Source organism: Oncorhynchus tshawytscha, linkage group LG30, assembly GCF_018296145.1.
Source record: "Oncorhynchus tshawytscha isolate Ot180627B linkage group LG30, Otsh_v2.0, whole genome shotgun sequence".
NCBI classification, from domain to species: domain Eukaryota; kingdom Metazoa; phylum Chordata; class Actinopteri; order Salmoniformes; family Salmonidae; genus Oncorhynchus; species Oncorhynchus tshawytscha.
The window spans coordinates 43,013,760-43,032,202 of NC_056458.1; the positions used below are offsets into that span (position 1 = coordinate 43,013,760).

At 45.3% G+C, this 18,443-nt stretch overlaps 1 protein-coding gene across 1 annotated transcript; it reads right to left on the reverse strand.

Annotated features, from left to right (window-relative positions):
* Nucleotides 1-12,720: 12,720 nt before the first annotated feature.
* On the reverse strand, nucleotides 12,721-15,921 carry foxi3a (forkhead box I3a). The gene is made up of 2 exons (XM_024393463.2): nucleotides 14,950-15,921; nucleotides 12,721-14,765 (listed from the first exon to the last, which is right to left on the reverse strand). The coding sequence occupies exons 1-2, from the start codon at nucleotides 15,542-15,544 to the stop codon at nucleotides 14,218-14,220; spliced, it is 1,143 nt and encodes a 380-aa protein (XP_024249231.1). The 5' UTR covers nucleotides 15,545-15,921; the 3' UTR covers nucleotides 12,721-14,217.
* Between the last annotated feature and the right edge of the window lie 2,522 nt (nucleotides 15,922-18,443).

The following is an 18,443-nucleotide window of genomic DNA, read 5'->3' on the forward strand; positions in this document are numbered from 1 at the left end:
TACAAACCTTGTCGTTACGTTGTAAAAATCACCAGTCAAGAAATGTTGTCTTCAAGTTTCAAGTTTTAATGTCACATGCAGTGAAATGCCTTTCTAATCCCAGCAATGCAGTAATCAAAATAACAATGTAATACTAAACATAACAAGGTAGAACAAAAAAACAAATTATATAAAAATTGTCATATTTTTTAAAATATATGTCATGGTCTTTGATGTACTGCATAAGGCATATACTACTACCATATATTACTTGTTTCTATGTGCTGTTGTAGGAAATTGTAATTTAAAATATTTGACACAGGTCCTCAGATCCTCAAAAAGTTCTACAGCTGCACCATTGAGAGCATCTTGACTGGCTGCATCCCTGCTTGGTACGGCAACTGCTTGACATCCGACCGCAAGGGGCTACAGATGGTAGTGCGGATGGCCCAGTACATCACTGGGGCCGAGCTTCCTGCCATCCAGGACCTCTATACCAGGCGGTGTCAGAGGAAGGCCCTAAAAATTGTCAAAGACTGCAGTTACCCAAGTCATAGACTGTTCTCTCTGCTACCACACAGCAAGTGGTACCGAAGCGACAAGTCTAAGTCTAAAAGGCTTCTTAACAGCTTCTACCCCCAAGCCATAAGACTCCTGAACAAATAATCAAAGGCCTAATCAGACCCCTCTGTTACGCTGCTGCTACTCTCTGTTTAAAATCTATGCATAGTCACTTAAACTCTACCAACATGTACATATTACCTCAATTACCTCGACTAACCAGTGCCCCCGCGCATTGACTCTGTACCGGTACCCCCTGTATATAGCCTCGCTATTGTTATTTTACTGCTGCTGTTTAATTATTTGTTACCTTTATTTTCCATTTTTATTATTATTTTATTATTTTATTTCACCTTTTTTCAACCAGGTAGGCCAGTTGAGAACAAGTTATCATTTACAACTGAGACCTGGCCAAGATAAAGCAAAGCAGTGTGACAAAAACAACACAGAGTTAGACATGGGATAGACAAACGTACAGTCAATAACAAAATAGAAAAAGTATATGTACAGTGTGTGCAAATGTAGTAAGATTGGAGAGTAAGGCAATAAATAGGCCGTTGTGGCGAAATAATTACAATTTAGCAATTAACACTGGAGAGATAGACATGCAGATGATGATGTGCAAGTAGAGATACTGGGGTGCAAAAGAGCAACAAAAAATAATAATAATATGGGGATGAGGTAGTTTGGTGGGCTATTTATAGATGGGCTGTGTACAGGTATAGTGATCGGTAAGCTGCTCTGACAGCTGATGTTTAAAGTTAGAGAAGGAGATAAGTCTCCAGCTTCAGTGATTTTTGCAATTCCTTCCAGTCATTGGCAGCAGAGAACTGGAAGGAAAGGTGGCCAAAGGAGGTGTTGGCTTTGGGGAGGACCAGTGAAATATACCTGCTGGAGGGCGTGCTACGGGTGGGGGTTGCTATGGTGACCAGTGAGCTGAGATAAGACGGGACTTTACCTAGCAAAGACTTGATGACCTGGAGCCAGTGGGTTTGTAGCGAGGGTCAGCCAACGAGAGAATACAGGTTGCAGTGGTGGGTAGTATATGGGGCTTTTGGGACAAAACGGATGGCACTGTGATAGACTACATCCAATTTGCTGAGTAGAGTGTTGGAGGCTATTTTGTAAATGACATTGCAGAAGTCAAGGATAGGTAGGGTAGTCAGTTTTACAAGGGTTTGTTTAGCAGCCTGAGTGAAGGAGGCTTTGTTGTTTACTTATCTATTTTTTACTTAACACTTATTTGTATTTCTTTTCTTAAAATTTCTTAAAGCATTGTTGGTTAAGGGCTTGTAAGTAAACATTTCCTGTTCGGCACATGTGACAAATAATGTTTCATTTGATTTGATACAGCAGGTTGGAACCATACAGTAGGTTGGAACCATATAGCAGGTTGGAACCATACAGCAGGTTGGAACCATACAGAAGGTTGGAACCATACAGAAGGTTGGAACCATACAGAAGGTTGGAACCATACAGAAGGTTGGAACCATACAGAAGGTTGGAACCATACAACAGGTTGGAACCATACAGCACATGCAGCAGGTTGGAACGATACAGCAGACTGGAACCATACAGAAGGTTGGAACCATACAGCAGGTTAGAACCATATAGCAGATTGGAACCATACAGCAGGTTGGAACCATATAGCAGATTGGAACCATACAGCAGGTTGGAACCATACAGAAGGTTGGAACCATACAGCAGGTTGGAACCATACAGCAGACTGGAACCATACAGAAGGTTGGAACCATACAGCAGGTTGGAACCATACAGCAGGTTGGAACCATACAGCAGACTGGAACCATACAGAAGGTTGGAACCATACAACAGGTTGGAACCATACAACAGGTTGGAACCATACAACAGGTTGGAACCATACAACAGGTTGGAACCATACAGCAGACTGGAACCATACAGCAGGAAACCTGTCAGCAGCAAACCTGTCTCTGTGTTAAAATGGGTTTATTGGTGCCACTGGTTTGGATTGAAAGTGCTCACATGATGAATGGTACCATTACCAATACCATTACCGGTAATTACCATTACCAGTATGTGGGGTATTACAGTACTATACTTCAATTATTACACAGGAACAACTTACTAACATTATGATTGTACAGAAATGAGGTAGTCATTCAAAAAATCATGTTAAACACTAGTATTGCACACAGAGTGAGTCCATGGAACTGATTATGTGACATGTTAAGCACATGTTTACTCCTGAACTTATTTAGGCTTGTCGTAACAAAGGGGTTGAATACTTATTATTCAGCGTTTCTTTTTTAAATTAATTTGTAAATATTTCGGAAAACATTTTTCCACTTTGACATTATGGACTTGTATGTAGGCCAATAACAAACAAAAAGATCGCAATTTTATCCATTTTCAATTTAGGCTGTAACACAACAAAATGTGGAACAAAGTCAAGGGGTGTGAATTACTTTCTGAAGTTAGTTCGTTATTTTTCCTAATCTCTCCTCATTTGTCTTTCAAGCATCCACGTGGGTTTGTGTCTTCCTGATATCCAATAAGAAGGGGAGTTGGGGCGTGTCGACCATCTAAATTAGAACAAAGTTGTATTTTTAGCGCCTGACCGCCCAGACGCTCATTCCCACGAGCGAGCGGTATGAGTAAAATGGTTGAAAGAATACATGTCCACATTGCAACGCTCGCGCGGTGAGTTATAAGATAGTGAATCAGGAGAGACGCATTTGAACAGGTAGAGCTGTTTCATCAATTCAGTTTCATCAATACACTATAGACATGACTGAACTTGTGGATAAGCAGAGAGATGTTAACAGCAGGTCGAGGGGGCAGGGTTTTAAGAAGCTGTTTTCCCCGTTTGGCCTCAGACCAGCCTAGTCTCATAGACTAGACTGGCCAGCCCAGCTTCAGACAGGCCCATGCTGTGAGCTAGACACACACACATGTGAACTAGAGAAGAACCTCAGCTATATTCTACATGTCACACAGAACAGATTAAAGCCCTCATTTGTACCCATCTGGCAGCTGTTTATCTATTTGACTTGTTAGAGACATTCATTTACATAATTCATTTTACATAAAAATGGGTGTGAAATCCTGGAAAATTGGCCTGGTTAAAATTGTATTCATATTTATTGTATTTACCTTAATTAAATTGGCCTGGCTAAGATTTTGATAGGGGGTCTGAGTTGGTTAGAGTAGACAGTATGTGGCATGAGATGAGAGGGGCAGGTAGCCTAGCTGGGCCATTAACCGAGAAGTTGTTGGTTTATCGCATGGCGCTCAATCAATCCCTAATTGCTCCTGTAAGTTGTTCTGGATAAGAATGTTTGTTAAATGGCAAAAAAAATGTAAAGGGGGGAAAAAAATGTTTAACTACTGTCATGCAGAAAGCTAAAGGCGAAATCTCTAGATTTCCTCATAAGCAACACTGACAGGTACAGTTAAAGAGGCACAAGACCATAAACACAGGGCACACCTACGCTGTCGTTGGTCACCTATCAATCACCTCGACATCTGAAGGGGATGGGCCGTCTCATCATGTCAAGATAGTGGATCCCAGTATTGTGTCAATAAACACATGAGGATGGGGGCCCTGGAGCATGTGGGCGGGGTGGTGGAAGGAATGGGGCTATAGTTCCACATGTGTTGACTGGGTAATGACCTGCTGTGTTCGTCCACTGACAGAGGGACTGGACACATGCCTCTCTGAGGGTTCACTAGGCTAATGAGGCAAGTTGGAGTAATTACTGAATATCACATGACTCCTCCTTACCTTAGGCTATCAAATTGAAATCTATGACTTGACTTTAACTGGACTCACTCTTATATCTTACATTTGAGATACTGCAGAAGTGTGGATTTTGCTTAGCACAAGTTAGAGCAAGGACACATTGATGTTTGACACAATTTGGTGTCAAAATCAACCAGTCACAATCACACTCCTTCTCAGAATCAACCAGTCACAATCACACTCCTTCTCAGAATCAACCAGTCACAATCACACTCCTTCTCAGAATCAACCAGTCACAATCACACTCCTTCTCAGAATCAACCAGTCACAATCATACTCTTTCTCAGAATCAACCAGTCACAATCACACTCTTTCTCAGAATCAACCAGTCACAATCACACTCTTTCTCAGAATTAACCAGTCACAATCGCATTCCTTCTCAAAATCAACCAGTCACAATCACACTCCTTCTAAAAATCAACCAGTCACAATCACACTCTTTCTCAGAATCAACCAGTCACAATCACACTCCTTCTCAGAATCAACCAGTCACAATCACACTCCTTCTCAGAATCAACCAGTCACAATCACACTCTTTCTCAGAATCAACCAGTCACAATCACACTCTTTCTCAGAATCAACCAGTCACAATCACACTCCTTCTCAAAATCAACCAGTCACAATCACACTCCTTCTCAAAATCAACCAGTCACAATCACACTCTTTCTCAGAATCAACCAGTCACAATCACACTCTTTCTCAGAATCAACCGGTCACAATCACACTCTTTCTCAGAATCAACCAGTCACAATCACACTGCTTCTTCCCTAATAGAGGAAAGGATACAACCAAAGTAAAGGACAGAGGTGAATATCACACAACCGAGACGACTAAGACAGGTGATCATGCCTCCATGTTAGAGGATCAGTCTTTACCCCTCCCTCTCCCTCCATGTTGGAGGATCAGTCTTTACCCCTCCCTCTCCCTCCATGTTAGGGGATCAGTCTTTACCCCTCCCTCTCCCTCCATGTTAGAGGATCGGTCTTTACCCCCTCCCTCTCCCTCCATGTTAGGGGATCAGTCTTTACCCCTCCCTCTCCCTCCATGTTAGGGGATCAGTCTTTACCCCTCCCTCTCCCTCCATGTTAGGGGATCAGTCTTTATCCCTCCCTCTCCCTCCATGTTAGGGGATCAGTCTTTACCCCTCCCTCCATGTTAGGGGATAAGTCTTTACCCCTCCCTCTCCCTCCATGTTAGGGGATCAGTCTTTACCCCTCCCTCCATGTTAGGGGATCAGTCTTTACCCCTCCCTCTCCCTCCATGTTAGGGGATCAGTCTTTACCCCTCCCTCCATGTTAGGGGATCAGTCTTTACCCCTCCATGTTAGGGGAACAGTCTTTACCCCCTCCCTCCCTCCATGTTAGGGAACAGTCTTTACCCCTCCCTCTCCCTCCATGTTAGGGAACAGTCTTTACCCTTCCCCCATGTTAGGGGATCAGTCTTTACCCCTCCCTCCATGTTAGGGGATCAGTCTTTACCCCTCCCTCTCCCTCCATGTTAGGGGAACAGTCTTTACCCCTCCCTCCATGTTAGGGGATCAGTCTTTACCCCTCCCTCTCCCTCCATGTTAGGGGATCAGTCTTTACCCCTCCCTCTCCCTCTCCCTCCATGTTAGGGGATCAGTCTTTACCCCTCCCTCTCCCTCCATGTTAGGGGATCAGTCTTTACCCCTCCCTCCATGTTAGGGGATCAGTCTTTACCCCTCCCTCTCCCTCCATGTTAGGGGAACAGTCTTTACCCCTCCCTCCATGTTAGGGGATCAGTCTTTACCCCTCCCTCTCTCTCCATGTTAGGGGATCAGTCTTTACCCCTCCCTCTCTCTCCATGTTAGGGGATCAGTCTTTACCCCTCCCTCTCCCTCCATGTTAGGGGATCAGTCTTTACCCCTCCCTCTCCCTCCATGTTAGGGGATCAGTCTTTACCCCTCCCTCCATGTTAGGGGATCAGTCTTTACCCCTCCTCTCTCTCCATGTTAGGGGATCAGTCTTTACCCCTCCCTCTCTCTCCATGTTAGGGGATCAGTCTTTACCCCTCCCTCTCCCTCCATGTTAGGGGATCAGTCTTTACCCCTCCCTCTCCCTCCATGTTAGGGGATCAGTCTTTACCCCTTCCTCCATGTTAGGGGAACAGTCTTTACCCCTCCCTCTCCCTCCATGTTAGGGGAACAGTCTTTCCCTTCCCTCCATGTTAGGGGATCAGTCTTTACCCCTCCCTCCATGTTAGGGGATCAGTCTTTACCCCTCCCACTCCCTCCATGTTAGGGGAACAGTCTTTAACCCCCCCTCCATGTTAGGGGATCAGTCTTTACCCCTCCCTCTCCCTCCATGTTAGGGGATCAGTCTTTACCCCTCCCTCTCCCTCTCCCTCCATGTTAGGGGATCAGTCTTTACCCCTCCCCTCCCTCCATGTTAGGGGATCAGTCTTTACCCCTCCCTCCATGTTAGGGGATCAGTCTTTACCCCTCCCTCTCCCTCCATGTTAGGGGATCAGTCTTTACCCCCCTCTCTCCATGTTAGGGGATCAGTCTTTACCCCTCCCTCTCTCTCCATGTTAGGGGATCAGTCTTTACCCCTCCCTCTCTCCATGTTAGGGGATCAGTCTTTACCCCTCCCTCTCCCTCCATGTTAGGGGATCAGTCTTTACCCCTCCCTCTCCCTCCATGTTAGGGGATCAGTCTTTACCCCTCCCTCCATGTTAGGGGATCAGTCTTTACCCCTCCCTCTCCCTCCATGTTAGAGGATCGGTCTTTACCCCTCCCTCTCCCTCCATGTTAGAGGATCAGTCTTTACCCCTCCCTCCATGTTAGAGGATCAGTCTTTACCCCTCCCTCTCCCTCCATGTTAGAGGATCAGTCTTTACCCCTCCCTCTCCCTCCATGTTAGGGGAACAGTCTTTACCCCTCCCTCCATGTTAGAGGATCAGTCTTTACCCCTCCCTCTCCCTCCATGTTAGGGGAACAGTCTTTACCCCTCCCTCTCCCTCCATGTTAGGGGATCAGTCTTTACCCCTCCCTCTCCCTCCATGTTAGGGGATCAGTCTTTACCCCTCCCTTCATGTTAGGGGTACAGTCTTTACCCCTCCCTCTCCCTCCATGTTAGGGGAACAGTCTTTACCCCTCCCTCTCCCTGCATGTTAGGGGATCAGTCTTTACCCCTCCCTCCATGTTAGAGGAACAGTCTTTACCCCTCCCTCTCCCTCCATGTTAGGGGATCAGTCTTTACCCCCTCCCTCCATGTTAGGGGAACAGTCTTTACCCCTCCCTCTCCCTGCATGTTAGGGGTACAGTCTTTACCCCTCCCTCTCCCTCCATGTTAGGGGAAAGTCTTTACCCCTCCCTCTCCCTCCATGTTAGGGGATCAGTCTTTACCCCTCCCTCCATGTTAGAGGAACAGTCTTTACCCCTCCCTCTCCCTCCATGTTAGGGGATCAGTCTTTACCCCTCCCTCCATGTTAGGGGTACAGTCTTTACCCCTCCCTCTCCCTGCATGTTAGGGGTACAGTCTTTACCCCTCCCTCTCCCTCCATGTTAGGGGAAAGTCTTTACCCCTCCCTCTCCCTCCATGTTAGGGGATCAGTCTTTACCCCTCCCTCCATGTTAGGAGAACAGTCTTTACCCCTCCCTCTCCCTCCATGTTAGGGGATCAGTCTTTACCCCTCCCTCTCCCTCCATGTTAGGGGATCAGTCTTTATCCCTCCCTCTCCCTCCATGTTAGGGGATCAGTCTTTACCCCCCTCTCCCTCCATGTTAGGGGATCAGTCTTTACCCCTCCCTCCATGTTAGGGGATCAGTCTTTACCCCTCCCTCCATGTTAGGGGATAAGTCTTTACCCCTCCCTCTCCCTCCATGTTAGGGGATCAGTCTTTACCCCTCCCTCCATGTTAGGGGATCAGTCATTACCCCTCCCTCTCCCTCCATGTTAGAGGATCAGTCTTTACCCCTCCCTCTCCCTCCATGTTAGGGGAACAGTCTTTACCCCTCCCTCCATGTTAGAGGATCAGTCTTTACCCCTCCCTCTCCCTCCATGTTAGGGGAACAGTCTTTACCCCTCCCTCTCCCTCCATGTTAGGGGATCAGTCTTTACCCCTCCCTCTCCCTCCATGTTAGGGGATCAGTCTTTACCCCTCCCTTCATGTTAGGGGTACAGTCTTTACCCCTCCCTCTCCCTCCATGTTAGGGGAACAGTCTTTACCCCTCCTCTCCCTGCATGTTAGGGGATCAGTCTTTACCCCTCCCTCCATGTTAGAGGAACAGTCTTTACCCCTCCCCTCCCTCCATGTTAGGGGATCAGTCTTTACCCCTCCCTCCATGTTAGGGAACAGTCTTTACCCCTCCCTCTCCCTGCATGTTAGGGGTACAGTCTTTAACCCTCCCTCTCCCTCCATGTTAGGGGAACAGTCTTTACCCCTCCCTCTCCCTCCATGTTAGGGGATCAGTCTTTACCCCTCCCTCCATGTTAGGAGAACAGTCTTTACCCCTCCCTCTCCCTCCATGTTAGGGGATCAGTCTTTACCCCTCCCTCTCCCTCCATGTTAGGGGATCAGTCTTTATCCCTCCCTCTCCCTCCATGTTAGGGGATCAGTCTTTACCCCTCCCTCCATGTTAGGGGATAAGTCTTTACCCCTCCCTCTCCCTCCATGTTAGGGGATCAGTCTTTACCCCTCCCTCCATGTTAGGGGATCAGTCTTTACCCCTCCCTCCATGTTAGGGGATAAGTCTTTACCCCTCCCTCTCCCTCCATGTTAGGGGATCAGTCTTTACCCCTCCCTCCATGTTAGGGGATCAGTCTTTACCCCTCCATGTTAGGGGAACAGTCTTTACCCCTCCCTCTCCCTCCATGTTGGGGAACAGTCTTTACCCCTCCCTCTCCCTCCATGTTAGGGAACAGTCTTTACCCTTCCCTCCATGTTAGGGGATCAGTCTTTACCCCTCCCTCCATGTTAGGGGATCAGTCTTTACCCCTCCCTCTCCCTCCATGTTAGGGGAACAGTCTTTACCCCTCCCTCCATGTTAGGGGATCAGTCTTTACCCCTCCCTCTCCCTCCCCTTTAGGGGATCAGTCTTTACCCCTCCCTCTCCCTCTCCCTCCATGTTAGGGGATCAGTCTTTACCCCTCCCTCTCCCTCCATGTTAGGGGATCAGTCTTTACCCCTCCCTCCATGTTAGGGGATCAGTCTTTACCCCTCCCTCTCCCTCCATGTTAGGGGAACAGTCTTTACCCCTCCCTCCATGTTAGGGGATCAGTCTTTACCCCTCCCTCTCTCTCCATGTTAGGGGATCAGTCTTTACCCCTCCCTCTCTCTCCATGTTAGGGGATCAGTCTTTACCCCTCCCTCTCCCTCCATGTTAGGGGATCAGTCTTTACCCCTCCCTCTCCCTCCATGTTAGGGGATCAGTCTTTACCCCTCCCTCCATGTTAGGGGATCAGTCTTTACCCCTCCCTCTCTCTCCATGTTAGGGGATCAGTCTTTACCCCTCCCTCTCTCTCCATGTTAGGGGATCAGTCTTTACCCCTCCCTCTCCCTCCATGTTAGGGGATCAGTCTTTACCCCTCCCTCTCCCTCCATGTTAGGGGATCAGTCTTTACCCCTTCCTCCATGTTAGGGGAACAGTCTTTACCCCTCCCTCTCCCTCCATGTTAGGGGAACAGTCTTTACCCTTCCCTCCATGTTAGGGGATCAGTCTTTACCCCTCCCTCCATGTTAGGGGATCAGTCTTTACCCCCTCCCTCTCCCTCCATGTTAGGGGAACAGTCTTTACCCCTCCCTCCATGTTAGGGGATCAGTCTTTACCCCTCCCTCTCCCTCCATGTTAGGGGATCAGTCTTTACCCCTCCCTCTCCCTCTCCCTCCATGTTAGGGGATCAGTCTTTACCCCTCCCTCTCTCCTCCATGTTAGGGGATCAGTCTTTACCCCTCCCTCCATGTTAGGGGATCAGTCTTTACCCCTCCCTCTCCCTCCATGTTAGGGGAACAGTCTTTACCCCTCCCTCCATGTTAGGGGATCAGTCTTTACCCCCCCTCTCTCTCCATGTTAGGGGATCAGTCTTTACCCCTCCCTCTCTCTCCATGTTAGGGGATCAGTCTTTACCCCTCCCTCTCTCTCCATGTTAGGGGATCAGTCTTTACCCCTCCCTCTCCCTCCATGTTAGGGGATCAGTCTTTACCCCTCCCTCTCCCTCCATGTTAGGGGATCAGTCTTTACCCCCCCTCCCTCCATGTTAGGGGATCAGTCTTTACCCCTCCCTCTCCCTCCATGTTAGGGGAACAGTCTTTACCCCTCCCTCCATGTTAGGGGATCAGTCTTTACCCCTCCCCTCTCTCCATGTTAGGGGATCAGTCTTTACCCTTCCTCTCTCTCCATGTTAGGGGATCGGTCTTTACCCCTCCCTCTCCCTCCATGTTAGGGGATCAGTCTTTACCCCTCCCTCCATGTTAGGGGATCAGTCTTTACCCTTCCCTCTCCCTCCAGACTTGTAGTAACAGGAGAGTAATGGAATGAGGGCTAAGACAATGGGAGAGAGGGATTGGAAGGCGCTGAGGCCTGTAGAGTGGAGAGGTTCATTATCCCACCGTCCCTCTCTCCAAGTGGTGATCTGTGAGAGTGATCATTAAACACTTCCCCCTTCTCCTCATTCGCCCCATTAATCCCTTCATTTTCTCACTCCATTTGTACTCTCGGGCCTTTCCACAGATTCTTCATCGCCAAAGATAGACATGGGAATGGATCCTCAAACCGGTTCTTTAGTCCCCATTTGCTGCCTGCAACTCCGAGGGAGACATGGGGTGCTCTGGTTCCCACGGCTGTAAGCGTTGGGCTACAGATGTTGACCGTAGCATCTCACAGACCTCCTCAATTGAATCTGCTGAGGTGACATGTTTTTCAGCTCGTGTGAATATTGGAGGTGTGAGATTTTAAATGATACTGTCAGCAGTTTTCTTTGTGCAGAGATGAAAGCAAATTGTTAAAGCAAATAGATATATGCCAAACATGTAATGCGCTGAAAATATTAAAATACTGTCAACTGTCAAACTTGTTGTGAGAAGAGTCTACTTTCACATTCCCAGGTTGTACAGTTGTGCATGCTCCACGAAACAGCATAGAGAAGCTAAAAAAAAGCTTCAAACCAATGGCGTGTTAGAGAGATGTTGAAGACTACATTTAATTATGTGAACAGAACTCAATTTTAGTTATGAAGTGGGTGGGACAGAAATAGGACTGGTGTGGAGTGTACGTTTAAGGAGAAAACTCAAGAAGGAGAGGTCATCCAAAGTTGAGGCCATCCAAAGTTGAGGCCATCCAAAGTTGAGGCCATCCAAAGTTGAGGCCATCCAAAGTTGAGGCCATCCAAAGTTGAAATGCCACACCACCTCCAAACCCTAGCAGAAAAGTTAATGGAGTTGTTTAAAGGGCCAATACAGCAATCTTTATCAAATCATTTCAGTTTAATAATCAAATTCCTTACTATAATAATTTTCCATTTACAAAAAAAATGCTTTTTAGCAAAACTATTTCTCAATGAAGAATTTTGCTAGGACTGTCTGGGAGTGGTCTGAGTGGGGAGGGGAAAACTGGAAACTAGCTGCTATTGGCAGAGAGGTTTGGAACTCTCTTCGTGTTTGATCTATTAACCAATTTAGTGATGTCACCAGGCAAGCTGAAACTCCCGCCAATGCAAACAGGCTGATTAGGTCCTGTGTAGATTGTATTTTCATCCAGCGACTATCAGGATATAATACTGATTAAAAAAATCCACACTTTTACAGTGTCAGTTTTATCAGCTGCTGTACAATATGATACAAAACACAGGAAATAGTTTTGACTACACTGGGCCTTTAAAGAATGTATTTGCCAATATGGGAAAAATAACGCAATTACAAATAGCCGTCTAAGAAGTTCTGTTCATGTAGTGTAAAAGGAAATACATATGTAAAATAGGTTATTAGGTCTCCAAAAGCATGGCGGACTGATGTTGAGAGGCATGGCCTTGTACCCTGAACCCAAGACGGGAGACAGGTGTGAGGAGAGGGCGCTGTGGCAGTAAGTGGGAGCAAAGGGGAACCTTGAGGAACAAGTTCTGTTGCATTTATCTTTTAGTTCACTGGCTGTCAAACCTGTCTTTTTCCCTCCCTGTTCAGAGTGTTTAACGGTTTCTTTATCTCCCTCATTTCACAACCCGTCTCTGTGATGTGGGTCATTGACTGTAATGGGAGCTTGACTTGTCTTCTCAACCAAAACCACTGGCAATCACAAATCTTGATCAAACTGTGTTTAAGCACCATGCTAAATAGGAATTTCTAAATTAATCACAACCCAAATAACGTTTTGGGGTTTAAAGTGTGACCATATCCTGTATTTCTCTCTTTTATTCAGTTTGAAATAAATACTCCCAGAAAAATAGCAGTGAGAATGTTTTGTTTATGCTGTTTTTTATTTGACCAATATGAAAAAGCATGAGGACATGACATTTATGTACAGCTCATACACAACCCACACGTTTTTACTAAAGTCAAGAATCCCTCAATAATCATTTGACAGACAGTTCAGTTGATATCATGAAGACAATACGTGGAACCGGCAAACAATATACATATGTACAATCAATTAAGAGAGAGAAAAAAACCATTGTAAATCAGCCACTGTTTAGTATGAGTTCAGTGCACTTTCATTCTCTGCTGGGGGAGACATTCCAGTGAGTTTGTCGAAGACAAGCTGCCCTACGGTCTACACTACAGTCAGGTTGTACAGGTTGTTCCACAAAATGAGTGCCTTTTTTTGATAAGTAGAAATTGTGCACAAATATTTAAAAGCCTGTTATATTAAATGAAGTGCATGGGAAATTCAAAACATCTGAATTATAATACGAATAAAGATTTGCTAAAGTGCCAAACCACAGCATTTTGACATGTCCCTCTGTGACTTAACCACAGCATGTTGACATGTCCCTCTGTGACTTCTAGGAAGATTTTAACCCACTTAACCACAACATTTCTCCAGGTTTTCACCATCATTGTAAAGACCTGGTTATTATGTTACTTTGGCAAAGTAATTTCTAAAGATTATTATTTATTTAATGTTATTAGTGATTTATTTTAAGGTCAATCCTGTTATGTGAACTCAAATTAAATTTTAGATATGGTGAAGCTATTCCTTTTAAAATATTTTTTTCAAAAGACACATTGAACATTTAATAGTCAAATCATAGCGTAAAAGCAGGTGAGCTGGGGCGGCAGGTGAGCTGGGGCGGCAGGTGAGCTGGGGCGGCAGGTGAGCTGGGGCGGCAGGCGAGCTGGCTCTACAATTTGTTTTGTGGTGGAAAACTAAGCGGGTTGAGCATAATACGTGAACCCTGTTACCCATAGACAGACAGGCTAGAAATATTTTTTTATCAATAGATACAAATTTGCTTTCAATTTCCCCTCCCTGTTGCACACAACACACTTCCATTCCCCCTGTCACAAGGGGATTTATGGCTCATTTAAGATGGTCAACCCTGGCACTTCTTTATTTCAATTTTTTTTAAACTAGGCAAGTCAGTTAAGAACAAATTCTTATTTTCAATGATGGCCTAGGAACAGTGGGTTAACTGCCTGTTCAGGGGCAGAACGACAGATTCGTACCTTGTCAGCTCGGGGATTTGAACTTGCAACCTTCCGGTTACTAGTCCAACACTCTAACCACTAGGCTACCCTGCCTCCCCACTTAACAGGCACTTACTATAGTATTTTTGTTAGTTAACTCCTTGAGATGGGAAAGGGTGTTTTTTATTAAGTTGAACCAGTGCTCTTTATGACAGAATGTTAAAAGTAGGTGAATTTTTTTGTTTTTAAATCAGCAAATTAAAGTACTCGAAGGCACCTAATTGGTGGAACGACCCAGTAGATGTATCAGTTGTGCTTTACACCTCTGTGCCTTCCCGAGGGTAAAGCATTGAGGCAGAGTCCAGGGCTGGGTATAGTTGGCTGCTGAGCTGGGTGAGGACAGAGTCACTGTAGCCCGCAGGGTAGAGGGGAGGAGAGGAGGAAATGGTAGGCTGCTGTGGATGGGACATACAGACCTCCCACTGAGGCATCGAAGCATTGGGGGAGTAGGAGCTGTATCTCTGGGCCGGAGAGACCCGTTGGGACAGCTCTGTAGCCAGGCTAGGTCTGTGGAGGGTATCTGACACTACTGTGTTTGATACCGTCCCCACTTCAGCCATCTGAGACAGGAAGCTGTTCAGGCAGAGGGAGGGGGCTGAGGAGATGGGGGAGGGGCCGCGCTCGGAGGAGCTGGAAACGTCATTCATGTTGTTGTGGTGTTTGGGGCTGGACTCTAACGACTCAGAACCTGAGGAGCCCCCCTCACCAGGCAGGGAGTCCGACTTCCTCTTCCTCTTGCGACGGAAGTTGCCGTTGTCAAACATCTTCTCACAGTTGGGATCCAGGGTCCAGTAGTTACCCTTGCCTATAAGGAGACACATAAGCCATTTTTGTTAAGGAATTGCTCTCACATAGTTAGGCAAGAGTTAATATTTGTCTTTTTTTTAAGGTTATACTGTACGTGTATACACTTCCCAAACATTGAGTAGGCATGGAACACCTTGAAATTAAAAGACCAATTTTAAAAACCAAGTTCCAAACGTTCTTACCTGGATCATCCTCATCTCGGGGCACCTTCTTGAAGCAGTCGTTGAGGGAGAGGTTGTGGCGGATAGAGTTCTGCCACCCGGCCTTGCTCTTGTTGTAGAAGGGGAAGTTGTCTGCAACATATTGGTAGATCTGGCTCAGGGTGAGCCGTCTGTCTTGGCCCCCGTGGATCGCCATGGCAATAAGGGCAGAGTAGGAGTAGGGTGGCCTGGCTAGCTTCATCAGCTCCTCCTGAGAGGGCATGGAGAACCAGCTCAGGTCCCCTACACCACCCCTCGGCACGCCAGCACCCAGATAGGGCCTCTGCATGTTGTAGAGTTGGGGCACATAGGGCCCACAGACTGGCCCTGTGGGCCCACCTAGGTAGGGAACACTGTTGAGCTCTGGGCCGTTGAACCACAAGTAAGGGTTGGAAGGAGGGCTGGTGTAGTCTCCCAGGTCGTAGGAAGTAGGGGTGGCCTGTTGCGGGCTAGGCAGGGTTGGAGCGCTGTAGAAGTTGTTGCTGTACAGGCTGAACTCTGGAGGCTCCTGTTCGAGGCTAGGGTACTGGGTTCCACAAGGAGGTGGGGAGAGGCCCTGTGGCACAAACGACATCATGCTCACCCACAGACTGATCCTTGGATTGGCAGCTGGTCTCTTCAGTCTAATAAATGGCTCTGGTAAAAAATAAATAAATCTGGATCTCGCTTTTCTTCAGTATTATTTGTTCCTCTGTTTCCAGCTGAGAGGTATTTTCCTTTCACTCTGTATTTAGTGTCCAGTGCAGGTGCATCACAACCTGACACCTGTCTCACCTGATCAATTTATAGTACTACAGCAACACCCATGTCTGCTCTCATTGGGTGTTTCTGTGACCATGTCATTTGAGTGAGTTTAGGCGTGGAGAATTCCCTTTGAATAGGAGGTGAAATTCCACCAGTTCTCCACCAGAAGTTAGTCTAAGCTCTGTGAAATGTTTAGCTATTTTAATTTGACATCCAACCATTTACTTAAGAACATTTTAAAGTTGGTTATTTTACAGCAGAACAGGATAATGAGTGCTACATTTACAAATGTTACAGTAATTTAATGTATAACAATTTCAAGACTCAAATATAATATATAAATATAACGTAATATGAAAGGATAATTGAATGTCAGTTGAATTTGAAGTTTGTACATTTATTTGTTTTTCCTCTAACATAGTTGTATGGGCAATATGCGACCCTGTTTTATTATGACGATAGGCTCAAATAGGCAATCACTTCATATGTGATTTCATGCGCTCAACATTCCAAGGGGAAACTGCATTTAGGCTTCTTCCTATACATCATTTTATTGCTTCTGAATTATATATTTGTTCTATCCCAAAACTTTTTCCCCCCTTGTCCATTTCTTAGATGTCACAAACATTTTAGACATCATGCTTGTTGAAATTTAGAGTTTTTATTCAGAAACAGGTGTTATAAATACTACAACGAATTGGGTTGGGTGTGAAGCCATTAACACCTTCATCGTCAAAACAGATATGATTGTTAAAACTATTTGTATTATGTATTATTCTCCATCCCGCCATGGATGATTTTAATATAATTTATTTACCCCGCCAAATAATGCTTTTAAGAATGGCCTATTCTCCATATCACATTACTTTAAAACATACAATTGTGTTATTTCTATGCGCATGGACATTTAAAGCTCACAACATTGACATATCATTAGCAGTTCTGAAATGTCTCTGTTTTGTTTTTCTCGTATAGGAAGCTATACTCGTAGTTTAATTGATAAATGGCCGTGGCCAGGACGCCAGGAATGAATATGTTTCCATTGTAGCGTGCTCTGCAATGCCCATAATAGGATACACAAGAGCGGAGCGCGCTCGAAGATATTTGGTAGTCTGCACACATTGTGCGCGGATTGGTTACCATGGATTCTTTTTCATGCGGAATAATTCGTTTTTCCTGGGGAAGGTAGTATGTACCGCAATGGAATTTTTCGGGGTGGGTGGAAACATAAATATGAGATGAGTGATTCAGGAACGTTATGATTACATGCCTCAGTTCAGTGATCCATGCAGGCTTAGAAGAGTTGATGTGCTTTTTTTCTTTTTTACTGCAAACATTTCTGCACAGTCATGTGTCCTGTAATCCAAGCCTGAATATGGGCAGAGACATGATGGCAGTTTGATTGTTTCTGCTTTTCATCATTTGTGAACTTGGAAGTTCCTTCCAAAGATATATCCTACTTTGTCAGCTTAGAGATGGTGTCTCTCTCAAATTGCCTGCAAGGACTGGGCTAAGTGTTCCATGATTCATTTCAAAGAAACAAATCTTGGAGGTTACCAAGGATGGCAGTTAATGTGATTATAGTAATCCTCTTCCGTGGTGGTGACACAGACATAACGGCACATCTGTCCCTCCTGGGAGTTTATATTGTCTGTCTGCTGTTGTCTTTTACATACTGGATGCTTAAGATCTTCACACTCCAAATGACAAGGCTTGTGTAAATTACAACAGACAAATAAGAGAGATTAGGGATATAAATCTTTTATACGGTCTGATGTCAATACCGATACCGACGGTGAGACATTGTATTTTACAACAGGTTAGTAGTACAGATCCGACACGCTTTCGTATTCACTTGCCTAATATTACAGCGCCAGATCAGCAGTAAAGGAGCCTTTGGTAATCGTCCATGCTTCAGAGAAGTGAGAGAAACAATGGACGTCGATGATATAAAGTTGAATGAAAAAAAAGAGGGAGAATTTGGAACAGAGGTCAGGGAAGTTTTTCCTAGTGTGACCAATGATTTGTAGAATTTCTGCCACAAGTTTCCAATTTTTTTTAAAAATGCAAAGGTTTATTTGAAACATTGGTAATAGCTAAGTTATAGAACATACAGTGTGAAAAATTGAAAGAATATAGTTGTAATTTAACCATTAAACAATGCAGGAAATTGAAACAAAATCCATTTAAATAAAAGCTCAGCAGTTGTGACTGACTGTTGATTTCACTATTTCCTTACTTGGATAATGTATGCCGCTTCTGATTTATTGCAGAGCTAGCTGCTATTCTAGACCTTTCCATTGCATGTAAACAGGGAAATAACCGAGAGCAAACACAAGCATTTACGTAACTACTCACATGGACATGTTCAGCTTCTGTGCTTTCAATACTGAAATAAAAAAAATACACATTGAGACAAAAAAACTATGAATATTATTGTGTATATGGACTTGTCTTTCTGAGGTCCATACAGTGAACAGTTGACAGAGATGTACCGTACCTACCATCTCAATCCAAGAGTCACTTGTCTTTATATGAAATTACCTTACATGTAAAAGACTAAGAACTGCAATTCAAAGGCTGCATAAGTCATTCCACCCATAATGTGAGTGACAGTCCTTTATTAAAACCACTGTGAATCTTGACTATTGCTCCATGTTATTGTTATCACTACCCCAGCTGTCTGTTAAAATGTTAAAAGGACGGGTAGAGACTTGCTAGTGCTCCACCTG